Source organism: Pinus tabuliformis, chromosome 9, assembly GCF_031772625.1.
Source record: "Pinus tabuliformis cultivar Carrire ecotype Pingquan chromosome 9, CPIR1, whole genome shotgun sequence".
NCBI lineage: Eukaryota > Viridiplantae > Streptophyta > Pinopsida > Pinales > Pinaceae > Pinus > Pinus tabuliformis.
In genome coordinates, this window is record NC_142307.1 from 1,920,878,416 (window position 1) to 1,920,895,764 (window position 17,349).

General features: G+C 38.3%; 2 protein-coding genes across 2 annotated transcripts in view; both read right to left on the reverse strand.

Annotated features, from left to right (window-relative positions):
- The window catches only part of LOC149156612 (uncharacterized), a 248,462-nt gene that overhangs the window by 91,800 nt on the left and 139,313 nt on the right, over window positions 1-17,349 (reverse strand). The gene's annotated exons all lie outside the window — the stretch shown is intronic.
- The window catches only part of LOC149156613 (putative transporter AQR1), a 147,575-nt gene continuing 139,401 nt past the window's right edge, over window positions 9,176-17,349 (reverse strand). The window contains exons 2-3 of the mRNA XM_089444805.1: window positions 10,608-11,231; window positions 9,176-9,224 (exon numbers count right to left, since the gene is read on the reverse strand). Of these exons, the coding sequence (XP_089300931.1) occupies window positions 9,176-9,224; window positions 10,608-11,231 (673 nt within the window). The remainder of the gene's footprint in view (window positions 9,225-10,607; window positions 11,232-17,349) is intronic.

The following is a 17,349-nucleotide window of genomic DNA, read 5'->3' on the forward strand; positions in this document are numbered from 1 at the left end:
ATTTAATTTCTTCTTCAGTGTCACTTGTTTCAAAGAGATAGTTCAGGAGAGATTGTTTGAGTTACTGTGCTACAGTTTCTCTTTTTTATAGAGGATTCAAGGAGATGTTTCTTCTGTGATTCGTGTGCTAATAGAATTTGCCTCTCAATGAGTGTGAGTCTTTGCCTTGATTTTTGTTTATCCTCTAATGTTTGTATGGTAACTTTCCCAGCTGGTGTTGTGTGTTCAACTTTTCCTAAAGGGTCTGCTCCTAGTGGTAAATTAGTTTTTGGATAGGGGATTTTTATGAATCTACCTTTATCATCTCTAGATCTAGACATAAGTAAACATGACTTCTAAAATGATGAATTAAAATTAAATCTATGTTGTTGCTTGTTTTTGTTTATTTTATTTTTTTATTTTGTTTTTAGAAATCCTCTAGCTGCGCCTCCCCGGCAATGGCGCCAAAATGTAGTGGCCAATCTAGGGTGCTAGATTAGACTAGATTTAATATCAACCAAGGTAGGTAAACTTAGAGGCACGTGTCTAAAGTCTATAGACCTAAAAGGATCTCATCTACCTAACTAAGTGTTTACTGTGACAAGCTACAGCACTCCTTTACAGGAGATTGAAATATGTTTCCTCTCACACTTTAGCACTCAAATCCTCTAATTTAATTAACTATTCTAAAGAAACAGCGTGTTACTAGTCTGAGTTTTCAACCCTCTTACAAGGATATCATTCACAAAAGCTCTTTCCAGCGAACACACTAAGCATTCATGAAAACCAAAAACTCTTTTAAGCACATTAAAACTCAGATGCATGAAAACAGAGTCCACAGAGATACTTCGAAATTCAATGGTCGATCAAATCTTTTACAAGATATTGTTCAATAATCTAGTAATTGAATTCTCAAACTATCACCATGAATAATACTTGCAATAACTTCTAATCGAATCAATAAACTCACAGGCAAGAAAATGACATTAAACGGTATTCAACACTATTCAGATTCGAAAAAGCTATGGAAATGAAAATAAAAGTATACCAATCTCCACGTAGGGCCCGTCCACGCTTCAATGGCACACTTAGGAAACTTCAAGTGATGAAAACGTTAACGCATAAGCACTGTAATGGTAAAACGATGCCTATAATTAAGTTCTGGAAATCAAATCACATGCAAGAGCAATGTTCTGGAAAGAATACACAAGAACAACAACGTTCTGGACAATACAATACGCAGTCTTTTTATCTGCTTGTCTCCTATCCTCGTTCACTAACTTTCCCTTCTAGTCTATAATCGGATGTACATACATTATCATGCAGATGTTTTTGCTTTTAAGAAAGGTGATTTTTGTCTTTTCTAATCTTAACTGATTTCCAAAGAAAAACGAAATCAGTTTAGGCAGCTCTGGCTTTTTGCTGCTTTTGTGACCAAAAAGGCTGGGTTTGACCAGCATTGACCATGTATCCAGGAGCTTTAGATTCGTTGTTGAATAGATCTTTCACCATGTATGTACATTCGAGATCATGTTCCTATCCTTTGTTTTGATTTTCCTGCCATGCCACATGTCACATCACAAACCATTTACAGGAAGTCATGACATCCTGTAATTTTGTTGAAAATTTCTAATTTTTAACATAAAAATTCACAAATTAAATTTAATGTAAAATAACAACTATAATGCTTTGATTAATCAATTTCAATGGACTATGAGGGGTTTATGGGAGCAAAAGATAGACAAATGATGGATTTCTAGAAGAAAAGGATGGCAATGAAATGGTACCAACAACCCTTTTAGGGCATGTTACATATTGTAAGAAAAATTATTTGAGTCGAAATCAAGTCAAAGGGCTCTCGAAGGCCTTGTCAAATTGCAATGAACAAGTCGGCCTAGAGACAGTTGCAAGTCAGCCTCAAATCATGGACAAGAGAGCCTATATAAGGAAGGACTCGGCGTCATTCAAGGACACACTTCACTCACAAGTTCAAATCACAGGAAAGAAAAAGGAGTGCGAAGAAGAAGAGGATGGAGGACGAAAAGAAAGTCAAGTTTTTGGGATTGTTTCTGGGCTACTTCTCTACACACGTGCGAAGGAATTAGGGTTCATGTTGCCACAGTAAAGCTGAGTTGCAAAAGTAAAGTTAGGTCATCAAGAAGAGCTATTGTGCAAGCCAAATTATCTAGGAGAGAGAATCTACCCAAGCGAAGGAGAAAGGAACAAGATCTAGGGTTTCTACAAAAGATTTTTCTGGGCATGTTGAAGTTACAGAAGATTCTTCTGGGCAAGTCGAAGTTGCAGAAGAATCTGTTGGGCAGGTCAAAGTTGCAGAAGAATCTACTAGGCAGGTCGAAATTGCAGAAGAAGCTGTTAGAAATTAGAATTTGCAAAAGTTGCTAGAAGCGAGGTTTGACTTGGTCTTGGAGGGTCTTGGTCAAGGGTCTAGATCTTGGAATTGTTCAATCGAAGATTCTATAAGAAGAAGAATTCTTGTGGGTTTTCCTCTCAGTTGGAGAGGTTTTGTCCCTGGCTGATAGCCTACACATTGTGTCCTATTGTCTCATTATTCTTTATTCTTTGATAGTTGTTTGATGATAGAGATCACTAATAATAATAAGTGAAAGAAGAAGCTAACTATGTGAAGTAAAAACACATCACAAGCAATTATCAAGAAGAGAAATCACCTACCTTGCAGCCCCTAGATTTCTCAACAGAGTGAAAGGTACATTTTTTCTAAGACCATGACAAAGGAGTTCAACAATCAACACCACCAACATTGGGGTTTATATAGGACTTGGTGCTCTTTGGCTTCAGGGCATCCTTGGGCGCACCACTCTCTTGAATTGACAAGGAGTGTGCCCAAAGTTCTAGAGCGTGCTCCCGCTCAGAGCACGGTTCTAGGGCTGGAGCAGGGTAGGAAGGGGGTGCTTCCTGCAACTATGTGCAAAAATTAGAAGGGAAATTCTTGGCATGTTGACCAAAACCATGTGCAGTGAATAAGGGGAACCGTCATTAGCTAGTGATATCAGTGTAAGTACAACATTTTAATATTAATTTTTTACTACTTTAAAGAATAGATGTCTGAACGCTATTTTGAAGGGGGAATATTTCCTTAAGAGAACATCACAAATGGGAAAAAAAATGCCCACAAAATGGTTTGGGTGCTACTATGGTCATAGGCAAGTGTGGGTGTAGCCATGACTATTTAGTATCTTCTAATTTCCCATTTAGCATTGGTTTTAGATCTTGCAAAGAATATCCTTTTACAACAACAATTTATAATTTAAAAAAAAACAGTTTCTAATTCAAATAACAGTGATTGTGTGTTTATTGTTAATTTATGTTAATTTTAGGTATGTTCTATGCTTAGCGCAATTTACTTCAATTTTTCATATTAGCCCAATGATAATATTTAGATTAGCAATCACATCAGCATGATAGTAAAGTGCAGCTAGAACATAAACATAAATTGTAGAAAACAAGCCAAGACAAGAGGACACAAGATGTGGCGCCAGCCAGGGACAAACCCCAATGTGAGAAAACCCTTGATCAATTCTTTTTATATTCTTCAATAGTTCAACAGAGAGAGATAGTACATATACATCAGAATTCAACACCTTGACTTGTCAAAATAAGAGCAGAGATCTTCACAATGAAGATGACATAAAGAGGTTGCAGATCTAAGGACATGGACTGCAGTTATGAACTCGGGTGAAGGCAAACATTCTTCTAAGATGACTCCATCACCATGCTGCATCCATCACCATGTTGCATCCATCATGCTGCATCTCATCACCATCCTGCATCTCATCATGCTGCATCTCATCACCATGTTGCATCTCATCATACTCCATCCATCATGATGTATCTCATCACCATGTTGCATCTAGCTAGCTATCTAATCCTCAACGAACCCATGATTATAGCCATGTCCATCTCATATTGGAACAGCACCATAGAGCCCTCTAATAGTCATCAAGATGGCTTGAGATCACAACAAAATGTCTCATAAGACAGCCCCTTGGATAGCTGAAGATGTGGGCATATATAAGCCCTCATACCCATACGAAATCTTGATTGTGGTGTTATGGCCTACGGCCTAACACACAGTCTTCAGTTAGCATCATAAACCTCTGTTGCTCACAAGTGAGTCTGCCCCTTCATATTCTCTTACATGATCAACTCATCAATGACGAAGCTCCACCAAGGTCACTGAACAAAGGGCCTATATTAACTATCCTCTAACAATCCCCTTTTCGCTACTTCAAAGGTCACTGTACCAAGGTCTTCAACACAGCGATACAACATTAATGCTCTTGCATTTATTGTCAATGTTGTCCTAACGTATGTTGTCCTAACCTATGTTGTCCTAACCTATGTTGTCCAAACATGCCTTGCAAGACAAACTTCAATGTATACCCTTCAACACTCTTCATCGTGTTATTCAAGTCACTTCCAGACCTTCCTTATCTGCCTGAAGCTTGACGATGTCCCTATCCAAACAGATTAGGCATCATTCAGCTTCCTCCATGACTACGGCTTGGGCATGCTTGAAGCCTTCTTCAATTGCAGATGTAGGGCAGCTTCTAGTGCGGAATAAGCCCAGCAGTTAGAGCGAATTTGGACTACAACTAGGGCTCTCCTTACGACTGCGTAATGCCTCCTTTTGTTGGAGATAAACCCCTTATTGACTGCGGCCTAGGACAATGTATTAGGGATCTCCTTTAGGGTTGAGATAAGGCAGCGTATAGGTCTCTCATAGACAGCGTTAAGGTCTCTTCACCATGACGGCGTCTAGGGCAGCGTTAGGGCATTTAAGGACAGTGTCTTAGGGTTTGTTATAGACCTGCATTTAAGCACTCTTTGTGTTTCCATGACTACATTTAGGGCAGCGTAGGTCTCTTTAGAAAAACCTTTCACCTCCACATATAGGGCTTTTCCTTGACTGTGATTAGGGCTCTCCTTGGCAATGTATAAGAAGTTGTCTCTCCTCCATGACAGCGTTAGGGTCTAGGGCAGCATAACATCTTAAGATCTCTCCTCCCACCAAAACCCAAAGACAAGTGGAGAGGAAGAGATCACAAGGGGTGTGTCCCAAATGACTTGCAAGCCACCTCTTTTTATAGTAAAATGTTGAGGATAGATGGGGGCAATTTGGTTGCTAGCCAACCTTGATGAATTGTCGCATAACACAAATATATTCATATCTCCATGAATACATGTCGAAATCATATGATCTTTAGATTAATCCTACACCTTTTGACCAGAGGAATTCAAGAAAAATAACAGCTGCCATGAATAAGATCCACATGGAGTCTGGCCCTAGTTTCCAATTTTAACGCTCCCTCTCAACTAGGGAGAACTCCATCTGCAAATCCATCTGTCAGTCCATACTATCTCTACCATCAGTGCACTGCCTTGCACTCCTCTACTGAACTATGAAGACGAAGAAGTGATCGAGAATGTATCATACCATCCTCTACTGACCCGAAGTCAGTCCCAAATAAAAGAGAGTGTCTAATAGCACTCTTACTGACTTGAAGTCAGTCCCAATGAAGAGAGTGTGCCATGCCACTCTTACTGATCCAAAATCAATTCCAAATAAAGAGAGTATCTCATACCACTCTTACTGATCCGAAATCAGTTCCAAATAAGAGAGTGTCTCATACCACTCTTATTGACTCGAAGTCAGTTCCAAAAGAGAGTGAGTTGTATCACTCTTACTGATCCAAAGTTCCAATTGATCCCAGATCAATATCATCCTAGCATAGGGAGTACGACAGATACACGATGCATCCATCGGTACTACTATGGTCCCTATCCTCATTTCCCTACTCATTGGCCAGATGAGAGGTACTTCCCATGAGTCCTAGACTGCATGGGTAGGATATCTCACAGGAGAAGGATGAACCACTCATCCTGCCTACATGTTGCCAAGGGGTATCCCAGGGGAAGGCTGAACCACTCACCCTGTACACAACGAATCACTAGGGGAAGGCTGAACCACTCACCCTATGATTCTATCTCGACAGGAGAAGGATGAACCACTCATCCTGCTTACATAACATACCACTAGGGGAAGGTTGAACCACTCAACTTATGGTTGCTCATCGCTCCAAGAAGTACCCCCAAGCCCCCCGAGCTCCCAGAGCTCAATGTCCATATTATTCTGGACCTTCAAGAGAGAGTCTCTCCATGACTCCTAATCATTCTCGGAAAGTCGGGAATTTAACCTTTCCCAGGGGCTTCATCTGAATATTGACGACCTGCACATCAGACCCCGAGTGATGGAGCCTTCTTGCTCCTCGTTGTACCATATCCCAGATAAAGTGGTACCTGATGTCTGTATGCTTGAAGCGATCATAGAACACGGGATTCCTCAACAATCAAACCCCCCTCTGGTTGTCACAGAAGATCACGATGGTATCCAGCACGTGTCCAAACATCTCACAGAAGAGCTTCCACAACCAGACAACTTCACAAGAGGCCATACTCACAGCTATGTATCTGGCCTCATTAATGCTCAAAACAACCGATTTTTTCTTCCTGCTCATCCAGGATATCGAAGCAGAACCAACACCCATAAGTGCTCTTGCGATCCTCCACACTACTTGTCCGATCAGCATCCAATGCAGCCTCATAGCTCCAACAATGTATCTCATTCCATGAGAGATTGTGCCCCGAAGATATCTCAAAAGGTTCTTGGCACCAATCCAATGAGGCTCAACCATATGGTGGCTCAACATGCTAACTGCAAAACATATATCTGAAGTAGAGTTCACCAAGAACATCAATGCGGAACTCAGAGGCACTTCCCAAGTTAGGTCCAGCAGCATTACCGCATAACTTCTTAAGTTAAGCTCCATCGGGGTAGTCATGGGATTGCAGTTCACCATTCCAAATCCGGAATCCAACTCCCTCTTACTTTTGCAAATGAGAGGATCTGCACCTCTCAGAAAGAGGCCGTCCTCATAAGGTACCAGAATGAGAGGTCTATCATCCACAACCTTAAGGTAATGGTTTGGATCCGCTTCACTCCTAGTGAATCTTAACTTCATCAGATAGCTTGTTAGTCCTCTCATACCAAGCCCGGGGTGCTTGCTTTAAATCATAGAGAGCTTTCTTCCACCTGCATACATGAGATTCCCGATCATGAATCTCAAACCCCTTGGGTTGTTCCACATCTGTGGTCTTGCTATTACATGAGGGGAATGGTCCCCTTGTAAATTTTCCTTCAGTACATCTCGGGCATGTACCTTCATGCTCTTCTTTGAATTCAGGCATCCCTGTCACCATCTGTCTCACATTGGGTAGGGAAGATGAGCAGACCTTCGGTACCATAGAAGAGATGAGTCACACGACATGGTCCCCAATGGACTTCTTGCAACTTGATACAAATTGCCAACCCTGAACCCAAGAGTAAAAGCATCTTGAAAATTCTTTTTCAAACACGTACCTTTCCATTGATGAATGCCACCTTGAAACTTTTGACTTCCATTGCCGCAATGGACACCAGCCTCTAGGTTATTTTTGAGATCAGGTACATAAAGAACTTCTTGCGAGTTACCCTGATCCATTTGAAGAGAAACATTCCCTGCACCCTTTCCAGGATAGGTGGCATCGTCTCCAAGAATAATCTCCACGATTGTTTCCTTCTCTATAAAATTAGAGAGAGCTTCCTTGAATCCAGTGAAGTGCCTTGAGGCACCTCTATCAATTTTCCCAATGAGTCTGGTGGAGAGGGTCAACATAAGATAATAGTCAGCAACAACATTTGATTCTTCATACCTGGAGTTCCTTGCTTTCCTTGAAGAGTCGACCATTTCCTTGATGACCTGCATTCCTTCTATTCCTCTGGCATTGTACCTATCATTCCTTTGATGATTGAAGATGCCCCAGGAATGATTGTTATTGTCATCAAGTGATGTGTCCCTTCTATTCGGACACTCCTTTGCATAATGGCAAAACTCATTGCAAGCAAGGCATCTGCCTTTCCTTCCATTCTTAGATCCGGACTTCCCATTGAAGTGACCTATAGGTAGACCACCAGATGCTTCCGCTGCGCCACTTTGATAATCTTCTTTGCTTCGGCTTAACCCTTGGTGAATTTGAAGATGGATGAGGAACCCATTGAGCCTTTTTGTCCTTTCCAACTGTCTTCGGTGATTGCTCTTTCACTCTTGCTTGGGCATTGTATTCCCCTCAGCTCCGATACCATGTTAATTTTAGGTATGTTCTATGCTTAGTGCAATTTACTTCAATTTTTCATATTAGCCCAATGACAATATTCAGATTAGCAACAACATCAGCATGATAGTAAAGTGCAAATAAAACATAAACATAAATCACAGAAAACAAGCCAAGACAAGAGGACACAAGATGTGGCGCCAACCAGGGATAAACCCCAATGTGGAGAAACCCTTGATCAATTCTTCTTATATTCTTCAATAGTTCAGCGAAGAGATATAGTACATATACATCAGAAGTCAACACTTTGACTTGTCAAAATAAGAGCAGAGATCTTCACCATGAAGATGACATAAAGAGGTTGCAGATCTGAGGACATGGACTGCAGTTCTGAATTCGGGTGAAGGCAAACATTCTTCTAAAGTGGTTCCATCACCATGCTGCATCTCATCACCATGTTGCATCTCATCATGCTGCATCTAGCTAGCTGTCTAATCCTCAATGAACCCATGATTATAGCCCTGTCCATCTCATATTGGAACAGCACCATACAGCCCTCTAATAGTCATCAAGATGGCCTAAGATCACAACAGAATGTCTCATAAGACAGCTCCTAGGATAGTTGAAGATGTGGGCATATATAAGCCCTCATACCCATACGAAATATTGACTGTGGTGTTATGGCCTGCAGCCTAACACACAGTCTTCAGTTAGCATCATAAACCTCTGCTGCTCACAAGTGAGTCTGCCCCTTCATATTCTCTTACATGATCAGCTCATCAATGACGAAGCTCCACCAAGGTCACTGAACAAAGGGCCTATATTAACTGTCCTCTAACAGTCCCCTTTTGCTGCTTCAAAGGTCACTGTACCAAGGTCTTCAACACAGTGATACAACAATAATGCTCTTGCATTTATTGTCAACACAGTCCTAACATATGCTGTCCAAACACACCTTGCAGGACAGACTTCAATGCATACCCTTCAGCACTCTTCACCATGTCATTCAAGTCACTTCCAGACCTTCCTTATCTGCCTGAAGCTTGACGCTGTCCCTGTCCAAACAGATTAGGCATCATTCAGCTTCCTCCATGACTGCGGCTAGGGCATGCTTGAAGCCTTCTTCAATTGCGGATGTAGGGCAGCTTCTAGTGCAGAATAAGCCCAGCAGTTAGAGCGAATCTGGACTGCAACTAGGGCTCTCCTTAGGACTGCGTAATGCCTCCTTTTGCTGTAGATAAACCCCTTATTGACTGCGGCCTAGGACAGCATATTAGGGATCTCCTTTAGGGCTGAGATAAGGCAGCATATAGGTCTCTTATAGACAGCGTTAATGTCTCTTCACCATGACTGCGTTTAGGGCAGCGTTAGGGCATTTAAGGACAGTGTCTTAGGGTCTGTTATAGACCTGCGTTTTAGCCACTCCTTGCTGTGTTTCCATGACTGCATTTAGGGCAGCATAGGTCTCTTTAGAAAACCCTTTCACCTCCACGTCTATGGCTTCTCCTTGACTGTGATTAGGGCTCTCCTTGGCAGCGTATAAGAAGCTGTGTCTCCTCCATGACAGCGTTAGGGTCTAGGGCATCCTCTAGGGCAGCATAACATCTTAAGATCTCTCCTCCCAACAAAACCCAAAGACAAGTGGAGAGGAAGAAATCACAAGAGGTGTGTCCCAAATGACTTGCAAACCACCTCTTTTTATAGTAAAACGTTGAGGATAGATGGGGGCAATTTGGTTGCTGGCCGACCTTGACGAATTGTCGCATAACACAAATAAATTCATATCTCCATGAATACATGTCGGAATCGGATGATTTTTATATCAATCCTACACCTCTCGACGAGAGGAATCCAAGAAAAATATCAGCTGCCATGAATAAGAAGATCCACATAGAGTTTGGACCTAGTTGCCAATTTTAACAATTTAAAAATAACGCTTTCTAATTTAAAAAACAAAAAACAGATAATCATGCATAACAATTATGATTGATTGAACTGGCTCGATTTTGAGTTTATCACCAAATGAAAAGTATTAAGATGCTCCCTCATTTGTCTCAGGTGATGAGCATTTAGAAACTTATGATATCCTAGAACAAAAAAGGTCATGCAAGTACATCACCATCCTACATATCATCATCCAATGAACAGATCCCATTCATCAAGCAGGTCCCAACCTCTGCTGTTATCTTGCATCCTTATCCCAACCCTTGCCCAATTTATGGGTTTTATATAATGTATATCTAGAGTTCTCACAAAAAAATAAAAACGAGTGACAATCATACTTTCTGCAGCTCAGCTCAATCATTTTTCTTTTAATTATCTTATTTTTTCTTTAACAGAAGCAAGAAGATAGATACACAAGTGCATGATCCAGAGAATGGCATCTACATGATAACAATATGGGAGAGAGAGAGAGAGAGAGAGAGAGAGAGAAGTACCTTTTAGAACGTCTCTTAATACTCGGTGAATATGGTAGTCTTCTCCTTGGATCAACAACAAATAAAAACACAAGCAACCCAATAAGTGAGCTTGATACTGCCATCAGAATGAATGCAAAACGCCAGCCTGGTATTCCCCAAAAGGTATACCCTGCCATTATAGTTGCAAGAACCCCACCTCCTATGCCACCAATAGACCCTACAAGATTCAAACATCCAAAGCCAAATCCACGTACACCTTCCAAATAGGTATCAGCAATAAATGACTGCAACGCTGGTATCACAATTGCTAAACCTATTCCATTGATTGCCCTCCAAAATGCCACCTGTCCAAAATGTTGGCACATCCCCACTGCAGCAGTTGACAATGCCCAGCACATTGTACCCATAAATAGAACTGTGGGCCGATTATAGTGAAGAACTAATATACCAGCTAAAGGAGATGACAAAGCTTGCACGAAGTTCCGGATGAATGTAAGATATCCAAGCTGAGAAGGGCTGGCACTGAAAGTTTTACTAACTTCTTTATACACAGATGGTAGAAGATTCTCATCCGCCTTTTCCATAATGGAAGTGAGATTTATAAGAATGAGGGAGATAGAGATTCCCAAAGCATTTTTCATCCTGTCAATATAAAGAAAATGCTTATATACGAAGCATTTTCCAGAATAAAAAGGTAAAACATTGTCCATAGAGATAACATGGCAATAAATCACATGAACAAAAAATGAGATTTCCTACCTTTAAACCACCACATGCATTCCTTCATTCAGTCTCTAACATTAAATACTAATGGAAAATACAGATGTATACTATAACTTATGGTAGGCAGCACCTTTCTTACATAAACACAGGTAAACTACTTATAATGCACATGGACCAGGGAAATCAATTTTATAGAGTCATCTCAAGGAAGTTGTTTTGCCAAATGTTGCAACTGTTCAGGTTAAAATATCAGCTTCAGTTGCATGCAACTGCTATTTGTCGCTCTGAATTGATGATTGATAATGCAAGTTTGATGCCTTCCATGTTTATCAATCAATCTTTTCACTAAAATTTCACTATATCCAAATTAAGAAGTAACATCCTAGAGATAGTGAGCATTCATGTTTTTTCCACAATACTATAAATCCAGAAAAGCATTCTACATAACAACTTGAGTTGTTTCATTGCCTATTATTAGGAGATTGTTAAGCCCTATATAAGCCCCATGTTAACCCAGAAACCCGTTATTAAGCCTTAGATTTTGAGTTAGTACATTTCTATTGTTATATTGTTATGTCGATTAAGCCTTTTCATTGTACCATTTTATTATAATTGTGCCCTTTGTCTTCTATAGATGCACTAAAGAGACCTAGTCTTAGGATCATCAAATCTTGTCTCATATATTGTATTCATTGTAAAAGCAGGTTTCTCCCTCAAAGTGGACAATAATTATTGGTTTCATATCATTTTTAAGGTGCAAGGTTCATAATGATTGGTATTAGAGATATGATCCTAGGGTTTTACTGCTTCAAATGAGCCATCTTGGCATTTTTGCTATAAATTTCTTTTGGGGATGTTTTAAAACAACAAATTTTGAACAGATTGAGAAGATATCACAAGGTACATCTGGTAAAGATTTTATAATCTTGCTCACTATACTTTTAGAGATATACTCTGTGGAAGTTAGGGTTTGTGAATGTTCCTGAAATCAGTTTCAACCAAGTGATTTTGGAAATTTTTGGTATAGTTGTTTTTCTAGGATTCAAACCGTGAAATTTTGAGTGGAGTGAGAAATCATCTCAAGATATGCTTGGTAAAAATTTTAAATTCTAGCTCATTATAATTTCAGATATATACCCTATGTAAGTTAGGCTTTGTGAACGATCTTGAAATCAGTTTTAAACAAGTGATCTTGGCTCCATATAACTTTTTTTCTAGGGCACTTCACACTGTGAAAATTTTAGATATCTAAGGAGACATACCAAAGCACTGTTGGAAAACTGTGAGGCTTGTAGTTTAGTTTAGATTTTCCTTTCAATAGTAACTTCTTGTGAATTTAGTTTACTTCTCTCTTAATCTTTATTCTAATTCTTTCACCAAGCAATTACCATAACATGAACTTAAAGATCACATAAACAAAAGAACACGAGATATAGACTCCAAGCCAGGGAAAACCCCTCCAAGGGGAAAACCCAGAAAATTATCTAATTATAGAATCATATCAAATGAGATATCCAATACCCATAACCACAGAAAACTTCCACCTCTAGATGCCAAGTCAAACCTTCTTTCTTTCCAGCAGATCCACCAGCAACAGACCAACAACAAGAGATGTACCCACGCATATCTTCCACAAACCCTAGCTCAAAAAGAAATCCTTTCTTTCAAACTTCAACCCTTCACTTCTCTGTCCTCTCTGCGATATTTGAGACCACGATCCATCAAGTGTGTGTGTCCAAATGAATTCCATATTCCCTCTATTTATACTGTCCAGATGGATGCGAATAGACAGGTCCATTCGGGTAGGGCCAACTTGACATGTAGGCTGACCTGTCACCTAGAGGGGTTTTCAACAAAAACTTACATATTTGAAAATTCATTTTCTTTTTCTTTTACCATAGGTCCAAATAGGACTTTGACTCTGACTCAAAAACCTAGAAGCATGAAGAACATGCTTGTCTAGAAAAATAGTAATAATATTTTTTCTTTTTCTTTTTACATAAAATACATAATGGTACAAATTTTGAAGACTGAACTTAGTTACATTCTCCAACAAGTACCTCATGTAAAAATTTCAGAATCAAATTTGAAAAATTGGACACATGCCACACACCTTGCAAGTATGCTTCTAGGAAGAAGTCAAAAATCACCATGTTTTGGAAAAGTTACCATAACTTTCACTTGTAACATCAAATTTTGGTCAAAGTTGTAAAACTACAGAAAAGACATATCAAAGTATCAGAATCCAAAATTTCAAATTTAGAAGGGCTCAAATCTCAAAGATATATCAAGACAAAAGTCAACCATCTAGATAGTTTCCAAATTAAGGTTTTAAAGGCATTGTTGTCGCACAGAATGTCTAGGCACTGCGACAATGGCTCAGATCAGGGGTTGTCACCCTGATCCCCAATCTCTCCATTTAAGTTGTCTCCCTACAACAGGCTAAGGGGGGTAGACCCTACGAAAATGGAATGAAAGAGAACTAGTTGGGAACCAACTAGTTCGGGAAACACAATGAAGCGACCAAGTACTTGATTAAGATTTAGCAAGACTAATAGGATTTTATTAGATTTAAACGATTGATACCAATGCCTTATGGAGTCAACAATCTTGCTAGGAAATTTAGGACCAAGTAATTGATTAGCAATTGTTGCTTGGATGAATAACTATTTTATATGAAATGCAAATCCTAAAACTAATGTTAGATGCAGGTAACTTGGTTAATTTTAGTTAAATGCCTATCTAAGTTTTAACCCTTCGATCCTTTCCATATTGAGCCTAATTTCGTAGTAATTGGCAGAGAGAAAATATGGTGAAGAACACTAAGGTGTGAATAACAATAACTCTCGTAAAAATCTAACGTACCCGGTGCCTCCAACGCTGTAGAGAGTTGTGGCTCTGATGATTGCAAAGTCACCATTTTAAGTACTATTAAAAGCAAGTTTCTCAAGCAAAGATGGATGGGTACTTATCTCTCTATTGACCAAGCTTATGCTCAGAAGTAAATTTCAATTATGTAGAACTAATTTAATATGCAAATGCACGAGATGATTAGAATATGAGATGAAGTTAGATTCAAGGATTAGAAACGCTTATGTCATGATCTATAACCAAAATGAAATGTTCACTTCACTAGACAAAGATTGAAAGACAAACTTCTTAACAATATCACAATTAAACCACAGGCTTACTTCAAATCTTTTTAATACAATAATAGCTCAAAGAGAACAAAAGCTTATTCACAGTTTAACATCAATGCCAACCGATGCTCAAAAATACTCAAAAGATATGAAATTTACCACAGTTCTATGAAAGAGTAGTAGTACTTAATAATTATTTGAAAAATTCACCAAAAAATATGTAATAAATATCCAATAATTCAAGTAATTAAACCACACTTAGAATTACTTTAACGACGAGCAATCTCGATAGATGTCAAGCATAAGAAAATGCTCAAAACCTTAGCATACAAAATACTCTAGCAATTGAATACCATTAAGAACCATGAAATTCAAATGCTAAACACTTAAAATGATTCCCGACAAATGATTTTTCTTAAATGACCCCAATCCAAAAAAAAATCGTGTTTTCCTATAGTCAACTTTAGAGATGATTTCAAAAATATTTAAATGTATTTTGACTATAGAGAAATTAAAAAAAAAATTACCACCACAAGATTTTTCCCTTCAAAATTTTAAACTCCCAAGCCACTAACACAACAAAAAAAACCCAAGAAGGAACTTTAGATTAAAAATTTAATTATTCCTTGGGCAAATTTTATGTGCTAAGGCTCATGAAACAAATTTAATGTGGCAAATAATTAATTAAGTTTTTTAATATGACAAATGTAAAAAAATCAAAAGGCTTAATGATTAAATTTTTAATGGGCCAAAGGCCAGATAAAAATTTAAATTTTTAATGTGAAAGCACAAAATTTTCTTTTGATTTAATTTTTTAGAAAGATCAAACCACATTTTAAAAAAAATGGAAATTGAATTTTTTATTTTTATTTTTGTTTTTTGTCTAGAAAATAAACAAAATCAAAATGTAATAAAAAAAAATCAAAATCAAAACCAAAAAGAAAAGCAAGAAAAAAAATATAAAAAATTCGATTTCTAAAAAAAAATCAAAGTCACACTTTAGAAATTAAAAAATTTGAAGTTTTCTTCTTTTTTTTTTAAACAAAAATAAAATGAAAAGCAACTAAAAAAAACGGAATTTGTTTTGTTCTGAAAATCTAACCCTAATGAACTCAAAACAAAACAAAGTAAGAAAAAAGAAATCGAATGGACTGTTTCTGTGTAGGCTTCAACAATGGCAACGAAGAAAAGAGCTCGGGCAGTGAAAGAGGGAAGATGCAGATCGAAGGAGGAGATGGAGGCGGTTGGAACTCACAGGACTGAGCGGGCTTCGATGGAGATAGTGATCGCAGGTCTGCGAGAAGGAAGAGGGGCGTTTGTATGCAGGTACGCAAGAGAATAGAGCAGAAAAAGAGAAAACACAAGCAGAAAGGAGAGCGAGGGAAGCCACGAAATGGAAGAAGGAAAGCTTGGGGAGCAAGGGAAATGAAGGGTGTGGGGTTAAAGGCGACGTAGAAGGAGTTGCATGAGGAAAAGAGAAAGGAGGAACGACAGAAATCGATGGATGTTGAAGGAGAAAAGAGCGACAACAATGAGGGTTAGTACGCAAAGGAGATGGAATGCAAACAGCGAAAGGAGGGGGCAGAGGAAAAGAGAGAATGCAGGAGGAGAGAGTTGTGATTTGGTAGCAGCAGCAAAATAAAACGCAGAGGAGGAGGAGTAGCAGAAAAAACGCAGGCTAGATCGAGCAACGAGGAGGGAGAACAACGCAGCTACAACAAACAAGACTGTTGGGAAGTAAGGGTTGTCTCTGGCCTGAAAACTAAAAAATTTAACCTCAAAAATCTCCACCTGACAATCAAATTTTCCTCCAAACTAATGTATTTTTCATTAAAATTTATCTCATAAATTTGTAAAAAAAAAAAAAAAAAACTCAGATCTGAAGTATTTGCTGAATGATTTGAAATCAATAATCCTACAAACAAAGAATTTATGAGACAAAATCTTGCCCTCCAGGGCCTAGATCTAAAAGAAAATTTCCATGAAAAAACCCTCCGATCTATACCTACAAAAACGAAAACCAAAATACCCAAATCTCAGATATAAAACAAAATGAATAAAAACCCCAGAAACCCAAGTTAGAAAAAATAAAAATAAAAATTCCAGATCTATATAAAAAAAATTACAAATCTATGCACAAAGATTGTAGATCTATTAGATCTGAGGAGTATGTCGCTCCCAGATAGATAATCTAAGGCTCTTACTAGCTTGATCTTATCAACTTTTCCACAAATATTTAAAAAAGATTTTGAAATTTTTAGAGAGGTACTAACCCAAAAAAACACCCTAAAAATAAAAAAATAATAATCTTAAGATAAATCTTAGAGCTTATATGAGGTAGGCTCTGCAGAAAATATATGTTGAGAGTTGGCTAGTCCAACCGAGGACTATCCCCAAACGCTCAACAAAAACCATAGAGATCTCATGCAAACACTAGATCAACCATCAGACCAAGTAGAGCAATAGAACAACAATAAAATTTTGAAGAACTAGAGATACCTTCTACTTCGATCAAAATTAAAAATGTTATCCTAGATCCAACTAACTGAATAAGATACCTATATTCAGATTATTCTAAGAGAGCTATTGATTGATGGTTTTCACATAACATTAAGGAAGAATTAAAACAATGTTACCATAAATTCACGAAGAGAAACTCCACTGCACGTTGAAACCCCAAAGACTTTTGCATTAATTTCAAAAAAATTATACAAAAGAGCTTGAGAGCTTAGTACACGATTCAAAGATCGGATGAAAAGACAGAATAACACTGACCTCTAATTTATAGGTAAAATCTCAACGGCTAGTTGGCTTGATCCCTGTCGAATTAATCTCAATTGTTCATAAATATTTAATTAATCTCTAATTATCATTGTCGAAACGATTTTATTTTTGAG